We start from the raw sequence: 26,881 nt of genomic DNA, 5'->3' as shown, positions 1-26,881 counted from the left end.
GGATATATGCCCTTCACATCCCTTTAAACATTTCAGAAGCAAATAAGCTGAAAATGATAAAAAAGCCAATCTTACAAGAGCTTCTCAGGCAGAAGCAGAAAACAAAAATGAAAACAGGAATATTGAGCTGACAGGTCAAATAACTTTTATGGTGTTTAACAGCCTTAAATCTTCCATCTCAAAATGAAAGTGACCACTGACAGAATGATAACAACTGAATTAGTTCAATTTACAATTAGGAATACAAGAGTCCAACAGGTGTCCTGGGTCACTGTGAACAATTCCCTTCTATTACAAGTTACCACATACACTGATACTTTCCAGGGCCTGAGTGCCTATAATGAATGCAGCATTTTCCACAATAATGTTTATGACATTTTACACGGCTTATGGAAGATTGAATGGCTAATGAGAGAGACATACAGACTGAGGCTTACAGGTATGGTAATGGCATATTCTTACGTTCCTCTACCTTCAAAGCAGGCTGTAATCCCTCTGGAGTAAGGAATGTCATTTTGTTAAATGGTCCACGGAGTTTAGCACTGTAAGTGAATTTGTTCTTGAGGACTACAAGTCCTAATAAGCAATAATATCTGATAAAAGCATACATAACACACGAAGTTTTTTATTTAGATGCAACAGTAGCAGCAATGTAAGACAGAACACACAAGCATCAGTCTTACTAGATACCAATGAAAGTTGATGCTGTTCTTAATCCTTCATGCTGAAGAATGGACTGCCCATCAATAATTTAATTCTTTAGGAATTGCTAGGGTTTATTATGAAAACAAAATTGCCTCAGTAACTAGCATAGATTTATACACATTCTCCTCTTCCTGCTCTTCCTACTCTACATTTCTGGCACAGGGATTAGGTGTGAATACACCACTAGCAGCAACAACCTAACAGAGTTCTCTACAAGAAACAAGCATCAGCACACCCAGAGTGCAAACAACAGTGTCACTCTAGGAAAGCCACATTCCTGAACATGCCTGCTTTGCCAGGCTATGTGCAGCAAAGTTCACTCCATTCAAAGCTGACTGTTCTGCCTCAACAAGACAGCTGTTGGTTCTACTCAGCTTCAGAAACCCAAAATCATACAGGCTCCACGATAGATAAACGATTAACATACACATGCACATGGAAATGATACCTCAGAGGAATCAGTTGCTCTTAAATAGCTCTCAAAACTACCTAGACATCAGTCTACAGGCACAGTCAGTAGCTCCCCATGCTCACAGTTCAGAACAGAGTGCGTTCCCAATTTCTTTGTTATGCACTAATTACTGCAGAATTGCATCCAAGGACAGCGTAGTTTCTAAACACATGTACTACGTAGAACTAATGTTCTACAGATATCCAGAATGCTGGCATTCTTTAACAACATAGGAATTAAAAGTGTATCACAACTTAAGCTTTATCTTATGAGTCTTGCCCCAGATTTCCAGATTACCAGCATTCACTCAGACCATTTCCAAGATCGCTGTATCCTTTGAACATCCAGCTAGCAGCACAGATGCTATAAGAACCACCTGAAGCAACAGGTTCAAAGCAAGTTGGACGACGCCTGTTCTACCCAACTTAGGAAAAGCTCCATCATTTAAAAAGAATGTAGGAAAAACAGTTTTCTAATAAAAATCAGAAGCAAGTGGAATTTTACTTTAAGCCCAAACCTAAACTAGGTCCCCAAAAAACCTTGTAATATTACCTCCCCCCCCACCTCATCACCTGAAACCCACATGCAGGCTGTCATTCTCCCTACAGAAGTGAGAGAAATCACGGAAGTCACCTTGCTGAACAACTGAAATTGAAAGGTAATTGCCACAGGCTCCGAAGATTAACACCAACTATCAATTTTCCATACCATTAATGATAAGTATCCCTCACACACCAGAGCATTTTCACCAGAAAAAACATTAACTTCAGTACAGCGCAAAGAGAGAAGCCTGGGAAACCAACTAAAAGTCAGTGTACTGATATGAAAGCAAGGATTAATGTAATAGTCCTGAAGATCCATCAGATAAAAGAAAGTTAGCAGGGTTTCTCTACAGACTGACATTAATGGACAACAAGAACCCTACAATACTCAGAAACATGAATCCATCGGGTTAAAGTCTTCCTGTTAACCAAGAAGGCAAATTTTCAGTAAAATTAAAAACTAAAAACTATTAGGAGAGTAGGGGGTAGGAGGGAATCTACTCCTAATAAATCTGCTATTAGAAATACTCTTAACTTCTACCTGCATAGATCTAGGAACTTGATAAAGCTTTCCAAAATCCTCACTAACATTTATGGTCATCTGGCTACCAAAATTGCCAGAATCAGGCTAGGCATGTAATTCAATTACAGTGTGTCCTACCTCACATTGCTGTTCAGACTGGCTCTTTACATTATCAAAGACATCCACATAAATTCTACAGATGATAAAAACATCCTACTCGGAACTGACACAGAATGGAACCGTAATCTCTTGGGCTGAGAAACAAAGACACCTCAGACTACCTTCAGATCTGAAAGAGTTCCAAGGTCATCACTCCACAGCTCACATTAAGCATGAAGTAATTAGAAGTACCTAGTTCCCTAGAATAAACAATCACAGTGTACTTTATGACGTATCACAACTACCTTATGCTTTAAATTAAACTTCTCTGTTGACTATTATAAAACCTAAGGGTTTTATAATATCATCAGCCAAACATAGTGGCTCTGAAAAAAAGTTACCTACACTTGAGTCATACTAAATCTATATTTAATATAGGTAGGTATACTGACATTTCTCACGCTGCAGAAACATCCAACCTTCCTGTCACGACTGATGAAAGCCTTCTTAAATGGAAAGCCTTTATTATAAGTGACTTTAACAGGAAAAGGAAGGAAAAGACAGTATTTGTTGTAAATCCGTAAGTCTTTCTACTATTTCAGGGAAGAGTTAATGATCAAGAGGCTAACACTTGCAGAATTAGAACTGTCTCCCTGAAACTAACTAGGCTACAACCAGTGCTACAGAAGCAACAGAAATGAAACAGAGCAAGTTAAGAGGAAAGGGCAAATTTTCGTATGACACAGCATTGTAGACATGTCCTTATGGAACTACTGAAATGTCCTGTTTCTGGTTTGGAAATAATTCTTAGGGACTAAGAAAATCTTAAGTAAATCTTAAGATTCTTAAGTAAGCTGTAGTGGAGACTATCTACAGTTATCTCAGTTAACTTGAAGATCTAAGCATGCGTTGGATTCCTCACAAATCTGAGGATTTGGCTTTCTTCTGTTTAAGATGGATTCACTCCTTCTGTATTCTAAGTCAGTCATTGGGAGCTGAAGAAAGAAATGTACTGTATGAAACTTCATAGCACACCCTTGACTTCAAAGTCTTTACTGGCTCTTTGTGATACCCAAAAATGCAAAGGTGAAATGGAAATACAGCGAATAAAGTGTCAGAAGGGGAAGAAGATGACACTGAGAGAAACTGAAAAACACCTGTAAACACTGCCTCCAGGGAAAAAGCTGCATTCAGAAACTGAAAGGAGAAGATGTTCTGTCAGGCAAAAGTTACACAGCCACAACATCAAAGAAATTTGGTACTGCCTGAAGGTCAGCATTGATAAAACTGATTCTTCGGTCTCTTTCTCACTGATGAAGGTAAGGCTCTTAAACGAGCACCACAAATCTTTTAAATCTTGAAGCTTATCAAGAACTGTGACTCCAGTTTAATTTGAAACTGAGAAGTTCTGTTCCTCCCAATGGCCTTACATTTTCTCTACAAAGAACCATCTGTGCACAAACATGTGGGCCTTACAACTACTGCAGCAATGTAGTTAAAACACTACAGATACAGCCCAGGGTGGGCAGTGTAACTATACAGTTTAAACAAGAAGTGGAAAGAGGAACAAATCAAAACTCAGCCCCTCAGATGAGGTACACTTCTGTGGAATCTAAAACTGCACACCAATGTGTTTAAGTTTTGCAGAGGACTTGCGATATGTAAATCTAGCAGCACCACTGCTGAAGTCAGCTTTCTCACATAAGAAGAAAGTCCTGCGTCACCTTTTAAGAACAGCTGCTCTAGGAGAACACAGTAACACAGGAGTGTAGTGACACAGGGAGGCTGGAGTAGACAAATTCAATGCATTACAGGTGATCGATCCCTCAACTGTAACCTTCTTTTCCGTGTTTTTTTTCTTCCAAACTGGAAAGATGTAACAGACAAAGGAGCACCAGTTACGATGAGAAGTTGTGCACCTGTGTCAACCCCTAACATATAGTCCTTCCAATGTATTAAAGTAATTTTGATGGCTTTACAGAACCAGTTTTAGGTCTTCCTTTTTTAAGTCATTTTTGTTCTGTTTTAGATAACGCAGAGAGTGTTGATGCCATGTAAGAATATACCTGTTGCAGGAAAAACAGAGTTGAAATCATGCTACCCATGAGAACCATCACCCCTGAGAGATAAAAGGGAAAACAGCTTCTTCAAAACAACACAGCAAGGGCAGAGAATGCCAAGTACATCTGGCAGCAAAATGCACATTCCATACCTGAGAAACAAAACACCCAGGCACAGGTAACTGAGCAGAAGACAGTACTCACAGTAAAATACGAACCTTGAAGAACAGGAATGAAAACATAAATCAATCAATTTCTGGAGCAGAAAATGACTGACTGTGTGGCGAAACTTACTATGACCTCTCTATTTATCCCTTTCAAGCATAAAGGTGGCAGGATACACACGTTGTCTACAGACATCAAAGAGGTAAACACTAATGTATGAAAACAAAGCAGTATGAGCACATAGGTAGTTATCATAAGAATGTGCATGCTGGGTAACACTAGAACGAAAAAAAAAAAAGTGAGACCCTGAAAGATTTGTATGAGTAACATCCACCGAAACCTCAATCACTGATAAATGTGCAAGTCTCACTTTCCAATAGTTTTTCTCTCCAATTTCTGACTTCCAATACCTTAGATTGATCAGTTTATTTGGGACTATCTTGCCACACTATGCTTCTGTGCTTTATCTAATTTTGTTGGCTAAGTATGTACTGCTACACATAACCTTACTGTAAGAGCAAAAAAGAGCAGCTAGATCCTCAAGTACACATGAACAAAGGTCAATCTTCTTTTTTCTTTAGTGAGACTAGGCCAAAGAAAAATCAGAAATGTTGTGAAACTTTTTATACTTCTGTACTTTTAACCCATGAAAAATAATGGCACCTACAAAAAAAAAAAAAAAATCACATAATTTCACCGCAACAGTTACAATCACTTTCTCAGAGATGTTTGCCCACTGCTAACTGCTCACAGTACTGTAAAATCGAGTAATCTTAAAGCCAGGTCTTTGAAATCACACCAAAACAGACGTGAATTTCAAGAAAAAATATTTTCATTTGATCATAATAGCTGACTAAGTTATTTTCAAGTATTTCTTGCAATATTCAATGACACATTTGCATTTCTATTTCCACCTTTGTAATTCTCTAACATTTTAAGTAGAGAGCTTATACAGTCACAGACATGGACCCCGAACTCAGAGTGTCAAAAAAAAATGCATTAAGTTGTATCTACTACTAGTAAGATGAACACAGTTACATATTAAAACAGGTGAAGTTGGAACAGTTGCTCTAAAAACTTATTTTGGAAATCTAGGCTAAGTTAATACTGAAAATACTTTGCATCCTTCCACCTGCATTCTACATTCCACAAGCTGCAGTATTTTTACCAATATCAGTATCAAAAATTAAAAATACTCAATTCATTCAAAATTTTATTTGTTTAGAAGGGTAAGTTATTGCTTTAACACATATTACTAAAAAACAAGATCTGAATGATTTCTGAAGCAAATGAAGTGGTGCAAAACCTGTTCATAAATACAGAATCCTTCCAAACTCAGGATTTCCCACCCACATATTGCAGGCTTTAGAATTTGTTATTACTAGAAGGGAAAATAAAATAAAAAAAAACCCACTGAAAAAAACCCCACCCTTAATGCCCTCTCTCCATTTCAGAAACAATTTCAAGCCCTCAGTCACAAAGTTCTTGATTACAAATCTCTATTATAAGTGCAGCTCTGTAATTTTGTGCACAACTGTTCTGTTTGAAATAAAGTTAATCCAAATCAAGTAATAAAATTTGCCCTAATGGGAATTCTTCAGCTCCACTAAGAGGAATTCAATAAACATAGGAAATAATTTTTAAAAAAATTTAAAACAATACTTAACTTGGAGAAAGCCACATTAAAAATTTGGTTATATAGTGTCTTTTTCTTATAGAGAAAGGATATATTTTAAGTTTCATAGAGACAGGAAATTAATACTTTACAGTATTTACGGATGAAAAATATTATTCCCAATGGATTTGCCACATCCAACTGAAAAACGTTAAAAATCTTTAGTATTTTTTTCCTTGGTTGCAATATTGAACTTGCTTTCTTTGACTCCAAGCTTCTTCAAGAAATTCTTGGTTTATACAAACCAATTAACAATACGTGATGTCCTCAAAATAGTATCAGGAGCACTTACTCATCATACTTGATATGATAAATAGCTTCTTCATCAGTGTCCATACAGTCTGAATAAGATGTGGATGGTGTACTGTCCAAATTGTTTGCATTTTCTCTAGAATGATCTTGATTTAAGTTTCCATTAGTCCTTTTGTAAGTGTTACCACTCTTCCCTTGAGCTTTACCATTCTTATGTCCCTTTGTTGCTCGGGTAACATTTTCTATATGAGCTTCAAACCAGGCTCCAATGCTGACATCACGGGCATCCACCAATTCATTTATCTAAAAGGAAAATCAAATAGTGAATTTATGCTTTTTTATATACTTCCAATTAAGAAAAAATAAACCAGTCAACTTACTGTGCCACTGTTTATAAAACAATTAACTATAATAACCAGTTGAGCTTATGCAAGTTAAAGAAATATGCAGTCATGAATACTTTCATTTACACTTTGAGTATTTTAATACTCTTCCTTCATTGAAATCTAGTATAATCTGTAGATGATTTTAAAAAAGCAAGGTAATTTTCTTCTGTTTTTCCCTCCAAACCTGAAAATTAGCTTGATCTGTCATTATCCTTTCCTCTTGTTTCACCAGTTGTTCTTTATGGCTAAAACAAGCACATAGAGCATTAAAATACTATCTCACAACCCAGCGGTTTACAGACTTCACTTAGTCTCCAACTTGGAGTTATTATTTAACCTTCTACCATTCTGGCCCACATGATTTTTTTAACCAATAAAGACTCGAGGAGAGAGATAAAACAAGTCTAACAAGGTTGCCCACACAGTCAGCCAAAGTGTTATGACTGCAAGAAATGAAATTATCTCCAGAATTTCTCCCTTCTGTACTTGTAAGTACTACCAGTATTAATTTACTGGCCACCAAACCATTTTATTGTTCTAAATCACTTCTCACTTTCTCAAGTCTTCAGGCAATTAAACAGATGTTTACTTAATAATACTGAGAACACTGAAAGAAAAGATTTTTAAAATATTCCAGAACTATAAAAAAAAAATATTACAACAGGACTATTGTACACCCATATCACAGAAAACATCTTTAATAAACTGTATGACACACATGCATGTATATGGTTTAAGCTACAGTCATTGTCAAGTACCAACATCATGCCAGACAGATATTCACTCTCAGAAACCCCAAAGGCTGATTTCTAAGATCTGAATAATCTTACTATATTTTCACAGGAATAAACAGAAGAACATTCTCTAAGTCCTAACATTTAGGGTGAACTGGAAAGCAAAACTGACAGCACTTTGTGCTAACAGGTTTATCCCAAGAAAGCAATACTTCTTGGGGTTTTTTTCCATTCCTCTTCCTAAGATAACTTACAAACCCCAAGGTTTTATTTTTCTGCCCATGTAAAATACATGCACAGGCATGTATTTTCTTATTCTTTCTTACAATATATAGTATTCAAAGTACAGCTTTTTACCAGAATGACAATTTCAGCCACACAATAAATCAGAGAAGGGTAGCCTCATTTTAAATCTGTGATTCTATTTTAAACATAATTAGTGGATTCTGGCACTTCTAGAAGGAACCTTCATGAAGGCATCCCTACACAATCTTATGTGTTTGACTCAGTTGTAGCTCAAAAGTGGGGCTTTAGTTCCTCTTCTCCAAAACACAGTTGTACAAGATACACACTAGTAAAGATTCCTCCATTTGCTGCTACTTCTTGCAACCCACTTTGGAAGTGCCAGAGAAGACACTTTAGCGAAGTCAAAAATCATCATTAACAGATCCAGAATAAAACAAAACAAAACAAAAAAACCCCACCAAAACAACAAAAAATAGAATAAAACCATAAATAAGTGCAGACTCCCTTAATCATTCCTCTTCAATGCATGCTTCTGTAATCTTATGCGACCAGTTACAAAACATACTTCCCACCCTTGTAAAGAATAAGGGCAAGTACTTATTACCACAGGCCACTGAGGCACATAAGACAACTATTTTGTGTTAGCGGTGTCTTGTTTAAGAACTGTTTTATCAGTAGCTCTTTATGGACAGTATTAAACAAACATTGATTTTAATTACAGATTCAGTTTGTGTGATTTTTATTCCAAACTACTGTTCTTGGGTAAAATGGATTTTTTTACTGCAGTCATAGTTTTTTGGAAGAAAAGTTATGAAGACCATATGAGAGGGGGAAACATGCACGCAGCTTCTGAATGAGCTTTGGTTTTTCTAACATCATTCCCGCATGCTCAAGGACTGTTACTGTAACTCCTCTCTTGCAACTTGTCTCCTATTCCTCCTTTTGGCCATTGCTTAGCCAAGGCAGTGTCCTTCACAGGTGCCAAGTCACCTTGGGATGGCCCTCAGGTTCTTAAATCAGATACCACTAATGATTATTCAGTCTTAGTAATAAGGAACAGGAGTTGAACATAACTGCACCCTGCTACTTGTCCTTCAGAGCACATGTAGATAACAGACGTCAGGTACAACTAGAATACAGAACAACCTAAATAATTCTAATTTACAAAATATGCAGTGAGCACAGAGGAACTCTGTTTAAATCACTGTTTTAACCATCTAACAATAATTTAATTATTATTAACATTTACTTCCCATATCAACACTATCATATATTTTTTTTAATTACAGGTTCCATACTGACTACCTTTCCTTTCGGTGGTTGAAATCACAGAGAGGAGGGCACAGAGGCTGGGACTATCCATAACATGGAGTAAGTAACAGGTATTTTCTTGAGTCTAGCTCTGAATGAAGATCCAGTGAGGCACAGGACTTTCCTCAGACAGAAGCTGTACAAACTAGTTCTTCCTGTAACTAAACAATTCCTTATTGTCTGACAAACAAGCAAATGGAAAATAATTAAATATTAAATTATTAAATATGAAAATGATTAAATATCTGTTTAGCCATCTAACATAGCTTAATTTATGGCCTTTTCTATTGACTTTTATTAAACAACTTTACTACCTTTGAACTACAAAAGTGGCTGAAAATACACTCTTTAAAGTTTTCTAATACTGTAATCCTCTATACATTCATACTGTTATCTACAAATAGTGAACAATGCAGTGACTATACACTTAAGTTTTCTCTCTCTATATAGAAAACATACGGTTGGCTGAAAAAGTAATCAATTCACGAGTAATGAGGCACAAGATAAGCGAGAGGCCCAGCTTGTTTTCTCAGACAGTCTCTTCAGTTCTTCAACGATTTGCGGCAAGTCTGCCAATTTACCACAGCTTCAACCTCCTTTTCCTTCTCTGCAATTGTGGACATTTTCCCGCAAAATAATTATTGTTATGGCTATGTCTTATCTAAAGAAACACCCAGGAGGTGAATTCACCAGGGGGTGAATTGCTATCGTAGACATACACAGATACGTAAACATACACATACATTCTAATAAATGTGTAAACAGCCAGCAATCTGGAAACTGCCCAGTTTCTGTTTAAATTAAACTTCTGGTAGTCTGATGTAATCCTACATGACAATATCAAAAAATTCAATGAAGTACAAAATGAAATGAATACTACATATGTGATTCCTAGAAACCCTATATTAAGAGAGGAATCACCAAATCACATACAGCTAAAGAAATTGTGTATTTTCAGAGATTAACCCGTTCTAATGCAGCACTGAACCATTAGGATTAAAACAATTATTTGGAAAGCTTAAAGAAAAACAGAAGGGGAAAAGCTACACTTCTCCACATAGTTTCTTCATTACCTTCTTCTGTCCACAAAGAAGTATTTGTTTCACAGCTACTCTAAACTTTTTGGAGAACACTATGTGTCAGAGTTTATGAACTCTTCTGAAACGTCAAGAGTGGTACAGCGACATACTCGTGACTCTGCAAGAGTTAGTTTAAATGAAGTGAATTTAAGACAAATTGGAGAATGATATCAAATCATAAAAGAAAGCAATGAAGATACAGTTTTTTAAATAATAAACTTTTTTAACAATAAAATCCAACCCCCAAAAAATGAGGTAAGTTTCCAGCTTTAAAAACTTTGTACATACCTTGTACAGTCCAATGCCAGGATCTATGAGGAACGAGCGAGATGATGTAGACGGCTGATTGGGCGATCCACTATTTTTTTTTTTTACTTTGTTCTTGCAGTTGGAAACAGCACAAGGATTGACTTCTCCACCTTGATCTGTCACAGATGCAGTGGTAGGAGCTTCAGATTCAGAACGTATCAAAAGCTGTACTATGTCATTTAGTCCAACATTGTAGTCAAATAAAGTGTGTCCATCTTCTAGCTGTCAAAAGAAATATGTACTTGTAAAATTCCACTTTAAGGTAAACATTACTAGTTTGCAAATCTTCCTTTTACAGGCATTAATTGTACAGACCAGAAGAGGCAAGCCATCTATTACAGGTAAATAAAAACCTAAGTCTTGAGTACATGCAAAAACAAAGTCTCACCAAGGAAGGCTTAAAACTACAGACATCTTTACAGACTCTGGATGTTTTAACTATGCATCAACTTTTAATATAATGCAGTGGTTTTCTTTTAAAGAATTGGTAGAACCTATATTGTCACTTACATAACATAGACAGTAACTATAAACACGTGAGAAGTTTTAAATTAATAATTGTGTGCACTTCAGCTCTGCAATTTCACAATTCCTTCTTTCTCAATCTTTACTAGAAAGCAAAGCAGAAAGCACCTGACACTTCCCTAATATTTTGCAAACTATTTTGTAAATAAAACATCTAGATATAAAAAATTCATGCTCAGACAACTCCGTTTACTTTTCAAAACTGTAAAATCTGAAAGTGTTTTGCAAGAGAAACCACACCTAGAGGGAAGCAACAACAAAAATAGGTCCTGGCCCTCATAAAAAGAAACCTCTTAAATTGAGAGCATTCGAAAACATACTTATTCCAGATTTAGCCAAGTTCCCCATCCCTCAGACCCCCACCCCAAGATCAAAACAAGATTAATGCACTGAAATCAAGTCTTTTAACCAGTCAGTTTAAAACTATTATAAAACCAAAATCCAGACATGGTATAGCACTCCCTCAAATAACTTCATACACCAGGCCCCCCTATATTCCAGATGCAATCAGGTCCTGCAAGAACATCAGAATTCAAACTGTGGTAAACTTTTTAAATCATCCACAGAACACAGTTATTAAACATTACTTTTGGACCCACTCTGCCCAGCTTTAAGATACCTGCTATTATTTTACCCTATGTACAATTAAGCTAAGAAACTCACACCAAGGAAATGACAAGTTGTGTGCTAGGAAAGAAATACAGAGACTAGCGACCACTGCTACTCAATGACCTAGAGCATCTCTGAAGTAGAGATTTGATTCACCCAAGAGTACTATACATTGCTTTAAGATATCAAAACTAGTGTTACACTTTACTTCATAATGCACTGGGAGAAGAACATGCATGACTAAAAACTCCCCCACATCTTTCCAATCTACTTCTGCAACAAAAAAAGTTATCTACCTTTTTTTCAAGAATAGTTGCTATTTTCAATACAATTTGATGTTTCATGAATCTTTTCAAACAGAACTGTTTCCATGAGCTTATGGGTATTATCAGTACAATGAGATAATGCAGGGAGCAGAAAGGAACAGGAAAAAATGAAGAAGGAACTCTCCGGTTTCTCATTAACGTTAATTTGAATGCTTTCTGTAACATTCAAATGATCTCAGGATAGACAAAAGTGGAATGCACATTTCATCCTCCATGCCCTCTGCTTTTTCAAGCAGCGCTAGAGGGCAGGGGGACAGTTATGAATAGAAGCTAACAGTCAAGAAATTAATCAGTTCTTCTTCCATGAATTTAAGATCTGTGTGAAAAAAAAATTGCTCTCCTTACTGCTGATAACAACTGTACCCACTCACAACTGGATCTACAAACAGGAGTACTCATAGCTTGTTTCAAATTAATTGAAGCTGACACAGCTGTCTGGTCAACAGCTATGGGAACAAATCTTGATCAGCTGACTGTTTTCAAACCAGTTCAACACACAGCAAACAAAACTATCCTGAAGATTTTCATGCTGTAATTATTAGAGGAATGCAAGCCTTAGAGGGGAAATCTCCAGCAACTGTGATTGTACAGGTGACTACCAACACCGCCTCATATGCTGGGGCCTTTAGGTTTAGGGCTTCATACTGAGGAGCAAGTTACTTAAAAAGTTCAAGTAACTTTTTCTGTCTCACCATATGAATACCATACAAGTCTTTAACAAAGGGGACAGAAGTGTTCTTGCAGGCCTACAACAAGACTGGGGGTTTTCCATACCACAAGAGGTTTGCATTTTGACCATTTAAAGTGCTATTCTTCCATTCAGAGTACAAATAAACCCAAACCAAAACCAAATAATCACCTTGAAATAATACACTATTCAGTTATGACTGCAGAGTAAGTTTTATCTCCAGTACAAAACTAAATCTTCCCTATCAGCAGAAGAGGCAAAAAGAAAAATTAAAAAAAAAAAAAAATTTAAAAAATTAATCTGTCCACGAACAATTATAGTTAAATGTTCAGAATGGAAGACATGACAAAGCTAGGCCTTGAGTAAAAAGTTGCCTTCCCTAATGACATGAACACACACACACCACCATGTACAGTCTACCTGCTCCTGCACAGAAATAAAAGGAGTCTCCTCTCTAGAGGAGAGAACATTCTAGACATTCAAAACCCACATGGACACATTCTGGTGTAAGCTGCTTTAGGTGACCCTGCCTTGGTAGAGGATTGGACTAGATGAGTTCCAGAGGTCTCTTCCAATGCTAAGGATTATGTGAAGTCAGCTTTGATTAACATGAACTAAATGGTCAGCAAAATAAACTGGTGACTGCAAAGTTATCTATTTTGCAGAATTAATTTATAGTTAATTAGATTGTTAGATGGATAAAAAAAAATTGGTTGGACTGTCACATCCAGGGACGTGGTCAATGTCTCAGAGCCCCAGTGGACCTCGGTGACAAGAGCTATTCTTCAGGGGTCCATACTAGGCCCAGTGTTATTTAATATCTTCATTAACAACAAAGACAAGGGGATCAAGTGCATCCTCAGCAAATTCGCAGATGACACCAAGCTGAGGGGTCCAGTTGCCATACCTGAAAGTTGGAATGCCATCCAGAGAGACCTAGACAAGCCTGAGAACGGGGTTCATGGGAATCTCATGAGGTTTAACGAGACCAAGTACAAGGTGCTGCACCTGGGTCAGGGCAACGCCCGGTATCGATACAGGCTGGGGGATGGAGGGACCGAGAGCAGCTCTGCCAAGAAGGACTTGGGGGTGCTGGTGAATGAGAGGCCAGACAGGAGCCAGCAACGTGTGCTTGCAGCCCAGAATGCCAAATCTGTCATGGGCTGCACCAAAAGCAGCATGGCCAGCAGGTCTAGGGAGGTGATTCTGTCCCAGTGTCCTCAGCACAGGAAGGACATTGACCTGTTGGAGTGAGTCCAGAGGCCACCAAGCTGAATAGAGGGATGGAGCATCTCTCCTATGAAGAAAATTGGGATTGCTCAGCCTGGAAAAGTGAAGGTTTAAGGATGATATAACTGCAGCCTTCCAGTTCCTAAAGGGAGAAAGATGGAGAGAAACCTTTTACATAGGCATGTAGTGAGAGAACAAGGGGCAATGGCTTCAAACCTGAAGGTTTACTCTAGATATCAGGAAGAAATTCGGTAGTGTGAGGTTGGCGAGGCATTGGAACAGGCTGTCAGGAGAAAATGTGGGTTCCCCATCCCTGTAAGTGTCTATGGCCAGATTGGATGGAGCCCTGAGCAACCTGTCTAGAGGAAAGTGTCCCTGCTCATGGCAGGGGGTTTGGAACTAAATCTTTATGGTCCCTTCCAACCCAACCATTCCGTGATTCTAGGATCAGAAGTTTTTTCCTCTGCTTTTATCATCTGTATTCTTTGCAGGGATATTTTGTGACACCATATTTATTCTATGACTAGTGAAGCTACACTTAAGTCTAAAAGCACTGTAACAAAGATAAGATTACTGCAAGCACACTTTGCATGAGGCAGTTTGTAGTGTTTGGCAACATGATAGGGAAAGAGCACCTGTTTACCACATGAGCAAAAAGTATGTTGTCAAGTATGAGCAACTGCATAAATTTAGACCAAGCCAATGACACTGCAACAGTGTCAGCTTCTAGAAACAAAGGAGAGAACACAAAAACTCACTAGGTAGAATCAAGTTCTCACACTTTTTGCCTTACAAGAACTGACCTGTGAATCTGCAAGTATACCTACACTTAGCATTACTGCATCACTGACAATTGAAATCCCTGGAATAACAAAACTGGAAAACAGTGTTTAAAGAAATCTATTCCATACAGAAAGGGAGCAGAACTATAAGATGTTCTTTCTTGATTTACAACAAAGAATTTCATCCTATTCTGCTGCGTAAAGGTATTATGAAGGTTCCCTGAAAATACATTTGCCTAGTCGGTGTATTAAAAGAAAAGAAACAAACATTACATGGTTGCTGAATCATTCACTAAGCATTTAAGGACACTTGTCATTCATAAGTTTATACATGCAAATGAGAAACAAAAGTAATCAGGCAATTACCAGATAATCAATCTCATTCAAGTCAGTTATGATTTCTTAATGAGCGATTAGAACATGTACTAAAGCAAAAATAACTGAACAGGCAACTTCATTTACAAAATTTTGCTAGCTTTTCTGATCCTACTGTCATTACAAGAAGATGTATTTGTTCCCTTAGCAGTAGATTTCACTTTCAGTTTTTCTTCCTCTTAATGACTGGTATGCTTCAAAAGCCCTTAAGGCTTCATTAACATATTCTGAATGAAATGACACTAAAGAGCAGCTAGCTTTACAGTATCTCACAGACTTTCAGTACTCTAAATACTTACATCTTTCAAATGTACTCATTGTCATATGTTACAGACACTATCAGTTTCAAAATACTCCTACAGAAGGTTGTTATAGATACCTAAAGGTAAGACAACACTGCGCTTACTCTACTACATGAGAGCAGCTGTAGCAATGCAAAACTGGAATTGATACCTACCCTACTAACACTATTAGAAGAACTGTCTTATAACGTCAAGACACAAATTACTTTAAAAGCATGCAGAAGCTGCACTTACAAGAACATGAACAGTCATCCAGAATGTGCTATGACACTGCATTACCTGGGGGAAAAAAATTTAAGCCTTACAAGTAATTTCCCAATTATTATCACATTAACTAAAAGTTTCAGCCGAAGCACAGTTCATTATGGGTTACACAGCTTGTACAGAGACCTTTCAAGAAAGCACATAATAATTCCTGTAAGAACACATTACCCACTGTTATTATCTGAATTTGTGATCCAGAATTGTAAGTCCCTGGGTCACCTTAATTCAGCCATTCCACTTGACAATCAAGATCTTTAATCACTTATGAAAGTGTTCCTTTAAGCGTCTCCTGAGGGTATCTTTTCCGAGAACTAGAGGAACGCCTATATCTAGCAATACAGATGAAAGAAACTATAATGAATGCAGATGATTTCTTTAATTAACAAAGTATAATGAAAAGTTAAGCAACACCAATCTTTCGTTCTGCATAGGCATTACATACACCCTGCAAATAGAACAGGAAATGCACAAGGTTAATAAGCTTTGAGCTCAAGTTCAGTAGAAAACCTTGGTTAAGAGTTGTTTACATGAGTTATCCAGAGGGTAAGTTAGTCTGAAGAAGTCCAGAACCTGTAACTTCCAGCAGGGTACTCATTTATGCAAGCAAAGTGGACTTCTAAAACTACTGGTATTTCCCATCTCAAGACTGATGTACAAAACTAAGAGTTTTTGCCTGCAGGAAGGGTGTTAGAATTGAATTCCACAGAAGAATTCCAACACATCTCTAACCAGCACCTAGTAATGAAAAACCCAACTGGAAATTTAAAATCAGTTTATCGGTATGTAGTGAGTGAGTTTTAGGCAATGGGACCAATAGAGGACAAGAAAACTTTAATAACCTTTACGACACAACACTGGACCTTCGCTTATGGACTTCAGTCAGCCTCAGAGTGTTCTCAGTTTACCTAAACTTTCAAAGCTGAAAGAGAAACTGAAAAGTATTTTTATTTCACACAAAAAACCTGTATCTGAAAAGAATGCTTCAGGATTCTGGGAGATTTAAATTCTTGTATTAACCACATCCAAAGTACCTTGTCAGGTTTTTACAATAACTGTGTACTATAATTGTTTCCCAAGAAAAAACAGGTTCCTCTAGCTGCTGCAGACACAAAGGTTAAATAAAAGAGGATCTAGTAGCCACCCACAAAAAGAAAGTTACTGTCTTTATATAAATTGGGACATTTAATATCTACTGTCTTTAAGCATTTGCAACTCCATAAGAACCTCCTCAAGAAACTGTAGTTCCAACAGTACTTGTTACAAGTCTCATACAGGCTGCTCTGTCAAAAAATATTTTGTCTGGTGATGATTCCACTTAAACATCCTATATTCTTGCACATGGGGCAGTTCTGATGCCATCAGTGACATGAGTGATGAAGCAGTAAGTAAGGGTCCAAAAAGATATTCTTGGCCTTGAACAACAAAACTCCTCAGATAATCCATTATATTAAGAGGATAAAAATGCAAACATCTTTAAGCAAAGACGGCACATCTAGGAGGTTTAGCGGCTCCTTCTCACATGTCTATGGTAGACTGGTTCTCAAGTGCAGGCTTCACCATACTCTCTCTGCATTTTAAATGAGGTTTTTACATATATCCTGTGTAGTCATAAGGACACCCTGTTCATACTGTTCACTCTGGTACTCCTTAATGTTTTCTCCTAACTCTCCCTTCCTTATTGCTGCTGGCTTTAGCAAAGCTCCTAACACAAACTAGACAGCAACACCAATCACTTACATACAAAAACTAACTACAATAAAGATTTACTTTCCTAAATAGGAAGTAAACATCTATCTTATTTGGAAAAAAATACCAAAGAAACCCTAGGGCACCATCAGAAACAAAAAAAGAAATCCTAGGTTACCCTTATTAGTGCTTTTTATCCTGGTTTGAATTTCATGGCTTGCTATTAAAAATAAAGAGACACAAACGACAGATTATTGCCTCATTTCAAGAAGGAAAATTTATTAATTAAAAAATAAAATCATTGCTCTGCCTTTGCTCTCTCTCTTCAGCCCACAAGTAGGTGAAACGTCTGGACAACCAAGTCCTCCAACAGGATCTAGATCCATGTCCCTCCAGAACAGAATACAGATAGGCCACAACACTCTATAAAAACAGTAACCAAAGAAGTTATTAGTGTCTGGAAAATATGGTCCAAAGGAGACTCATTTCTGTTGATTTTTTTGCCACAAGATTCACGTTTCAAGGCAGCCTACGAGAATGTTTGAAGACAGGATGCCACCAAAAATTGCATGAACAAGGTAGGACACGCTAGTCTTCTTATGAGAGAACACACTCCATTTTGACCATTTACACATCTTACAAGACAGCTAACAACCTGCCCTGGACTCACAAAAAAAAAAAAAAAAAAAAAAAAAAAAAAAAAAAAAAAAAAAAATATAAAAAAAAAAAAAAAAAAAAAAAAAAAAAAAAAAAAAAAAAAAAAAAAAAAAAAAAAAAAAAAAAAAAAAAAACAAAAAAAAAAAAACCATTCTTAACACTAGATAGCATCAAATGACTTAATAAACTGTATTTTAGGTAAGTATCACATTTTCACAGAGAATTCCACAGTCTCAGAGGAAAGCATACAGCAAAAGGAACTCCAAGGGATGGAAGAATATTCTAAGAAAGGCTTTTCTACAACTTCAGTTACAACCAAAGAGTTTGATCACACTACAGTGCGAATTTGCTGTGTTTGGTCAACTCTCCACACAAAGAGGAAGTTTGGCATGCTAAAAAACGCCGCACAACCTAGGAAGAAATTACAGAATCTTATTGCTGACACTGCCTTTAATTACACATCAATTTCAGTACAGAAACCATGAAAAAACATTAGTCATCTTTGTACTCAATCAACAAGACTTTCTCAAGAAGAAATTCACGCTTTTCCCTAAGTTGTGTAACTAAAATTAAGGGCAAAAGCCTACATTTTAGGGCCATATTCTCCAATAAACAAGTGGGGTTTACACAATTTCTACAAAACTATTTGCAAAGTGTACAGGTGGTACCAACATATTTTTACCTTTTAATCTGGAATAAATACAATTCAAAACAGATTCCAGTGTACTAGATTAGTGCCAACAAAAAAGAGCTGAAAGTCAAGAGATGTAAGAAAAGAACTTCCTTATCAGAAGATTATGGTGAAGGCAGCTATTCTCAGTCTCAAGCAATGACTTCTACAGGGTTCAGGTCTGCACCTCTTCCACACTGAACTTTTTAAAAAGCAGTTCATGTTTTGAAGATTATTTATCCTTTTATTACTGGGTGAGACACAGGAAAAAAAGGCTAATTTAGATACGACATTTTCTTCTTAGATCTAACTCATAATCCCATTAAATGAACTCATTAATTTTTAGCTGGAAGATGAAGTTAAAACAGTAAGGTTTCTCTTCTTTTGGTGTTCTCAGGAATCTTCTAATTAGGTAAATATATGTTCTTCATGTCTTCTGGATGATATTTAGGATTACCTGATACTTTCATTAAAAAAAAAAAAAAGCATGTCAAAATATAAAGCTGTACTGAAATCCTCAGAAGCATGGAAAGACTCATCTATCCTTGTGCTGATTAGATGAGATGGGTCAAGTACCTCCTGTATGATGGTATGGGCTTCTATAGCACAGGCAACTGAAGTTCAGCAACAGTGATGCCAGTGACAGCAAGTGACTATCTGCAGCTTGTAAGGACACCTGTAATGAAGAACTGGTTATTATCAAGCTTCCACAATGAACAACAAAAATCAAAAAAAAAAACCCAAAGCCAAAAAACCATTAAGCAAGTATATTTTTACATAATTTTACAGTTAAATCATTAGGAATAGAGATTCAGTTATTAGCTTTTAAAGAAGAGAATCCTCTGATAACTTCTATCAATATTATTGATATCAACATCTGATCACATACCATTACAGAAAATCCTCATCATGTAATGTCAGTGTAGGCCTTGCATCAGGCATGTTCTGCATCTAAGGGTTTGTAGAGTCCTTTCTAATATAAAAAAAACAGTTCATTCTCCAAGAGCTTCCATATTAGTTTTAAAAGTACATACACCAAACTGTCCTAACTAAATTACGTGGATGTGTGACTCTTGGGCACACGGTGTGACTCTTAGGGATGGGCTGTGCATGGCTAAGAGTTGGACTTTATGATCCTGGAGGGTCCCTTCCAACTCAGCATATTCTGTGAATAAATATGTATGCCATAAAATCTAGCCTTAAAGTTGCCTGTAATTTCTTAGAGGTTATGTGATGTTTTTTCCAGGTCCCTAATACTTAAGTCATACATGCAAAACAGTACAAAGTATTCTGTTTTGAGCCATGCTCCTGTTTTTATTTCAGTTTGTTCAGGTGCTTTGAATAACAAAGATAATCATACCCAGGAATGGTCAAGTGCATTAGTAGCTTTCCATTAAAATTTTCACAGGAAGATTGTTTTAGTAAACAACTTCTGCAATCATATAAAAAACCTCACTCATAGGGCTACTAAACCTAATGCTAGATAAGTTCTAAGTACACACTATGAACGTGTCAAGAATTTTGGTATGCAATCTGATCATATCTGCCCTGAAGACTCCAGATAACTAGTTGCTCTGGCGTGAGGAGAGTTATCAGCTTCAAAGAAAGGTAATCACTTCCTTTCTAAGACTTCTTCACACTGTTTCTCCAAAATATAAAACTGAACTGCTCCAGCTGAAGATTTCTCACCCCAGATTTCTGCTTGAAGCAGATGGGGTTTGGACAGCTTCAGCTGAAAATGTTTACAGCTTCCAAACAAAAAAAAGCTGCAAAGAGTCTGTGTTAAGAAACTCAGTTATTCTATGAATAGAGGGAAATTCTTGAGGGAAATACTCCAGAAGTAATGCTTTTCAATCCTTCTGGAAATTCATCCAGGTTGTAGGTATTAAGAAGCCCTTAAAAATGCAGTTTACAAACCTGAAGCTTGGAACCTTAAACTCACATGAGATTTTATCCACTACTCATATGCCAGCCCAGGTCACCAGAAGCTAAAGAGGTCTTGTCTAATAAAGGCACATCTTATTGCCAGATTTTTAACTGTGTGTTTATCACAAGGATGCTCCATGCAAAAATAAAGGTCCTCCACTCCTCCTACTCCTCTACAGAAAAAAAAATGTAAACACTTGGGATTACAGCATGGGTCTAAGAAACTACACTGAACAGTCAACTTGCATGGCTAAGTAACACGGTGCATACTACCACATTTTTCTGTGCCTAAAAGCAGAGCTATATTTCTTCTACTGAAGCAGGCCTGATTTGCAGCAACTTTCACATCCAGTAAATAATTAGCTTCCACACTCTTAGTTTCACCTGCTGACTTCAGTCTCCCATTGTGCTGGTTTTGGCTGGGGTAGAGTTAACTGTCTTCACAGTGGCAGGTATGGGTCTGTCTTTTGGATTTGGGTTGATAATATAGATATGTTTTTGTTATTGCTGAGCAGTGCTTGCACAGAGCCAAGGCCTTTTCTTACTGCCACGCTGGCAAAGAAGTTGGGGTGCATGGGATGCTGGGAGGAGAGAGAGCCAGGGGAGGTGACCCAAACTGACTGAAGGGATATTACAGACCAATGACATCATGCTCAGTATATAAAGCCAGGGGGAAGAAGGAAGAAGGGGGAGCTTTGGCGTGATGGTGTTTATCTTCACAAGTAACTATTGCGTGTGATGGGGTCCTGCTCTCCTGGAGACTGCTGAACACCTGCCTGCCCATGGGAAGCAGTGAACTAATTCTTTATTTTTCCTTGCCTGTGTGCATGACTTCTGCTTTCCCTATTAAAATGTCTTTATCTCAACCCAAAAGTTTTCTAGCTTTTCTCCTTCCAATTCTCTCTCCAGTCCTGCTGGTGGGGGAGCGACAGAGCAGCTGCACAGTACTTTCATGTCAAGCTGGGGTTAAATCACAACATCCATGAAACAGGTTACAAGTGCTTTCCTCACCAACAAGATTAATGACCTCAAAAGCAGTTTCAGTTCACTGCCTTTTACATATTTTGACAAAGAAACCTTTGGGGTCCAATGTCATTTTTCCCCCAGCTCTGGTAAGCACCATGGAAAAGATACTGAGATGATGTTGTTGTGTTGGGTTTTGTTTGGTTGGTTTTTGGTTTGTTTGTTGTTGTTGTTGTTTTTAACAACAGCCATTTACAAGTTTTCACTGACTTGGAATTCCAGAGTGGGATGGGGTAATGAAAGAAGCCAATACAAGACATTAGCTTTACCTTCCACAAACAATAGAGATTGCTGAAATACAAAATTGTGCATGTTTAGTTCTGTGCAAAACACGAGTAGATATTAATATCCCTTAAGCTCTCTGGTAAGTTTTCAAATTTAAACTTCAATGTATTTTTACTGCTCTACTGTTCCATCATTTTAACTGAAAGCCAGAAATACCACAATAACTGTAACTTCATCCTATAGAAATATGCTCTGGTAGGTCAAAATGCCAAGATATCTCCTTCACTTTCTTGAATAAACTGAGAACTTCTACCGTCATCAAGAGCAGCTTCATAGCTCTTCCAATTAGGAGAGAAAATATGTTGCTGGAAGTCAGCTTGTCTTATCTTGTTTTTCTGAATTTCTCTAAGAACCTCCACACAATGCACTGTAATTTACCAGTTTACTCAGAGTTAACAAATAACACTGAAAAAGCATTAGATGTGGATAGTCTGTGGTGGAGCAAGGTTAGAATATGTTTTATTGCAGCATAAGGAAATATTTGTGGCCCTCCAAGAAAGTCCTTCCAGACAATGATCCACCTTCTTCAAGAAAGAAAGCAAGAGACATCACCGCAGGTTTTAATATTCAGTAGACTTCTCTGGCTAACTGCAGGCTAGGTTATTGCAATACATACGTTACTATTCCCTTTCCTCAGAAAGTTCTACCTCAATCTACAGAATTACTTGGCTTCTGCGGTTGATAGACAGTTATTCAGCTCCACAGAAATGTGGATCCCAGAGAGCCCAGGATGTCCTCACAGACCAGACCATGTTATACAGTAATACTACCTGGCTCGATCCTCACTTCCACATGTGAACTGCAGTAAAAGTTAAAAAACAGACACCAGCCTATTCAATAATGTAGTGTTTTTCCTGGCTTTTACAAGAAAAAAAGAAAAAAAAAAACCATAATGGTAGTACAAAGTACTACATTAATCACAACACTAAGTTTTGTCCAGTATTTTAGGGTATTTTAACCCTTAAGAACAGGCATGTGACGTATTGCCCACTTATGTTCTTGCATATGTGTTTGAAGATCAGACAACAGCAAATGCTACATAAACTACATGAACTGGACATGGGCACTTCTAAAGCACTGCAAAGTGATGGCCCCAGCCCAAAATGTTAGTTGAAGCTGTTCTCTACTGCAAGCTAAGAGCATGACGATGCCAAAATTCAGTCCATAAACGGTGACTCACTTAGGTTCCTACACCCTATAACCTCACATTCCTCCCATTTTCAGGATGTCGTTATTTAGTCAGTCTTCCCACCACCTGCAAGATCCAAGTACTTCTAGAGAGCCTACAGTAAGCCGTATGCAGTAGTAAACTCACGGTTCTACTAGCAGACTGCACAGATTTAACCATGCTGAGTGTTAACTAAATAAGAAAAGAGTTTGGCCCAGATAATATTTTTTACAACACATGCTGCAATCTCCATGTTTTTTTAAGTTTCCACCTCAATATATTGCTTTCTGTTCACCTCACATTTAACTGAAGTCCTTTTTTTTATTTCAATTTATTTTATCACAGCCCTGAGACACTCAAAGTTGTTTACAGTTTCCTTTGCTCACATCAGTTCTCCTTGTGCAAGAGCAACCCTTCTGACCTTTTTTCTATTTACAAGCGCCATGGAAACAGAAAAGCAACCCGTGATCAACAAGGAATTAATTATGGTAATGGCAAGAAAATGGGTATTTATGGGGAGTGAAACTATAAAAAAGAACTCCCTAACTTCACTGAACATAATCCCAGCTGTGTCCTAAATCGAATATATATTATGTACTACACTCACAAATGCTGCTCATGTAGGAAACTTCACTATTGCATTTTCTTAAGCAAGACATCTGTTAACTAAAATGTTCGTGCTAACTGGTCTGGCCACTTTCAGACTACATAGAAAAGTACATCTCATTACAGGTTCATCTTCCCTGCTTCTCGAGTAAAGCTGGTGTCCCATACCAACCTCTGCACTCAAAGAGATGTGCCAGCACACATCACACAACTTTAAGACTGGTGTTCCTTGATTGGGTCCCTTCCAAAAACATGCAGTTGTCCTGAGTGTTCTTTACAGACCTGTCCTTCAACACTACCCTCGCCCTCCCTAACTTTTAGAACACAAAAATCTAGTCATTTGCTATTGGATTCACAAACTAAGCTTAGCATCCAGCTGCTAAACCTTGCCTCTTGGTCGAGATTGAAATTTCTGCCTACTAAGTTTTTTCCCCTTATTTTTAAAGATATACACTTTATCCCTTTTGAGGCAGAAATCCCACTGCCCTGTATTACTCAGCTCAGGCGAGCACTACAACACTCATCTGTTGTATGAAAATGCTTTTCAAGAGTCACTTTCCCAGTGACACATCCGGTGCCTTTCGTGTCAGGGAATCGCTGAGCCTCACTTTCACAACTCCAGCACTGAGCACTCAGTTTATGTAACGCAGCTTCAAAGGTTACACCCTTCAGCAACAAAGGTACAGCCTCAGGCGACCTATTTGGATCAAACTGTATCCCGCACCGGAGGGCAGCGGAAGTACCAGCTCACAAGACGCTTCCAGCCAGTCACCCCTGCCATGCCGTGCTGCCCCCCTCGGGACCCCCAGCAGCCTCCCCGATCCCGCCCGGGACACACTGGGGCTCACCAGCCGAGGACACCCGCGGATCCCGACTCGTGCCCGCGCAATCAAGCCCGCGCCACCGCCTCTCCCCGCCCCGCCACGTGCGGACCCGGGCGGCGTTTTCCCTGGAAACCGCTCGCGGTCCGCCCGCTTCCCGCCCTGCCCGGCCGAGGCGGCGGCGGGGCGGGAGACACCGGGAGGCCGCAGCTCCCTCCCCCCGCATCCCGCCGGCCACCTTGTCACTTGGGCAGGATGAAGGCGGGGGCCAGGGGAGGAGCCTCCAGCCGCTCAGGTGGGAAAATAAACACACAAAGGGCTCTCGCTGGGACACGGAGAGGGGATTCACTCCCTCGCGTTTTTACTCCCTCGGAGAGAAAAGGGGGGCGCGGGGTCCCAGAGAAGCTTGTCGGGGGGGCTCCCGCTTCCCCCCTTTCCCCAGGCCCAGGAGTAAACAAAAGCGGGAGCCACAGGACGGCACACGGGTGGAGACGGGGACCCCCCGGCACAGAGCCGGGCCCGGGACAAGCGGTGACCGCCGGGGGTCCGCTCGGGCACGGCAGCTCCCGCCTCACCTGCTTGCCCCTGTAGAAGAGGCGCTGGCGGTCCGGGCTCACGCGGAAGGTCTCCTGGATCTTCTCCCGCAGGCACTCGATCTTGGTGAGGCGGCTCAGGTCATCGATGGTCTGAGTCTCGGTGCCGTCGATGGTGCGGACTTGGATCCACATGGTGCCCTGCCCTGCAGGGGAGGGCTCCGGGCTCTGCCCCGCTCTTTGTTCGGCTCGGCGGGGCAGGAATTTCAAACCCTGTTGAACGGGCGCGACCCTCCCGCCGCAATCCGGGCCGCCGGCCCCGCTCGGCGGGGCGCGGGAGCGTGAGAGGGAGCTGTGCGGCTCCCGCGGCGCTGCCCGATCCCGGCGGGGCGGCGCGGGCGGCGGCGGGCAGAGCTACGGGCGGGCGGCGGGAGCCATGGCCCGGCCCGGCACTGTTTACCGGGAGCGCCGCCGCGCTCACATGGAGGTCACGGCGCCAACGCCGCTCTCGCGAGAGCCGCCGGCCACGGCCGCGCGGAGACAACACGGCGGGGCGGAGGCGGGCGGCGCGAGGCGGGCACGCGGTACTGCCACGCCCCCACCCGCCGCGCGCGCTCCGGACCGCAGCCCCCGCCCCGCGCGCGGCCCCGCCCCCCCACCCCCGCGCGAAGTCTGCGGGGGGAGGGGCCGGCGCGCGAGCCGCGGGGGAGCGGCGGGGGGGTCGTCCCGGCGGGCCCCGAGGGATCCCTGAGGGAGCGGCGGGCTCTGTGCTCACGGGCGGCCGGGCCTCAGAGCCCCCGAGCATCCATGGGCAACCCCAGCAGCGTGTCCGCCGGAGAAACCCGGGTACCGGCGTTTCCGATGACGTAAAGCCTTGTCCCAGCCAGATGCAGCTCTACCCCAAAGATACAGACCGACTCTGGCTGCGGCTGCGTCGTTACATAGGTGGAAATACGGGGCGAGGCCAAAAGAGGCAAGCCTCGTTTATACGGCGAATCTGGCGTGCGTTTGCCTTCATGTATGTTTCTATGCAAATTAATACCAGACAAATGTGGAATTTATGTGGCTGTTTCTGGGCCAGTCTTGGTAGGCATCCGGGTCCCACACAGGTGCTTGGTCACTCCCTCACAGGAGGATGGAGAACAGAGTAAGAAGGGTAAAAGAAAATAACGATCTAAACAAAAAGAATGTAATAGGTAAAACCAAAAACTGTGCACATAAGCAAAGCAAAATAAACTTATTCAACACTTCAGATTGGCAGATAGATGTGCATTTAGCCATTTCCAAGAAAGCAGAGTTTTGACACGTGGTTAAATTTCCTTAGGAAGACATGAGAAGCACCATAACTCCTAAATCCCCACACTTCCTCCTTCTTACCCCAGCTCTCATTGCTGAGCATCACATTGAGTTACTTGAGCATTTAACTTGCACTAATAAATCTCAGCCCAACAATGTAAGGGGACTTTCTGGCACATATAGAAACTAACAGTTCAGTTCATTATCTCCAGCTGTATGCTCCATGAGTTGTAGGAATGGCCTCAAAACACTATTTCCCATTGCCCCAACAGTTGGTATTGTAACTCTACTTAGCAGGCCCTTACAGTTAGTTCTTATTGAATGTATGACCCCTCTTTCAAAAATCTGTTGTTTCATTCCCTGGTTTTACTGAAACTAGAGTGTTTGCTGGGGATGCCTTGTTATTTTTCCATGGTCACCTTTACTCATTGACAAAAATCCTCCAATATAGTAATTTTTACATCTTCTAATTGACCCTTCTTACCTATAAATAGCACATGGATTCAGGACAAAGAGGAGGGGAAAGCCCCTTCAGATCCCAAGCCCCTTGACTAATTGCTCTTCTTTCGCCA

The 26,881-nt window shown here is 39.7% G+C and overlaps 1 protein-coding gene across 3 annotated transcripts in view; it reads right to left on the bottom strand.

Annotated features, from left to right (window-relative positions):
- Positions 1–25,214, bottom strand: part of UHRF2 (ubiquitin like with PHD and ring finger domains 2) — a 78,305-nt gene extending 53,091 nt beyond the window's left edge. For all 3 annotated transcript variants that reach the window (XM_027881058.1, XM_027881059.1, XM_027881060.1), the window contains exons 1-3: positions 25,056–25,214; positions 10,517–10,759; positions 6,513–6,775 (exon numbers count right to left, since the gene is read on the bottom strand). In XM_027881058.1, coding sequence (XP_027736859.1) covers positions 6,513–6,775; positions 10,517–10,759; positions 25,056–25,208 — 659 coding nt within the window. In that variant the 5' untranslated portion in view covers positions 25,209–25,214. The remainder of the gene's footprint in view (positions 1–6,512; positions 6,776–10,516; positions 10,760–25,055) is intronic.
- Between the last annotated feature and the right edge of the window lie 1,667 nt (positions 25,215–26,881).

This window comes from Empidonax traillii, unplaced genomic scaffold, assembly GCF_003031625.1.
Source record: "Empidonax traillii isolate 1590-97213 ecotype Southwest subspecies unplaced genomic scaffold, ASM303162v1 scaffold83:size2986645, whole genome shotgun sequence".
In the NCBI taxonomy this organism is placed as follows: domain Eukaryota; kingdom Metazoa; phylum Chordata; class Aves; order Passeriformes; family Tyrannidae; genus Empidonax; species Empidonax traillii.
The sequence above is the reverse complement of the archived record's forward strand: the minus strand, read 5'-3'. Positions and strand labels throughout refer to the sequence as shown.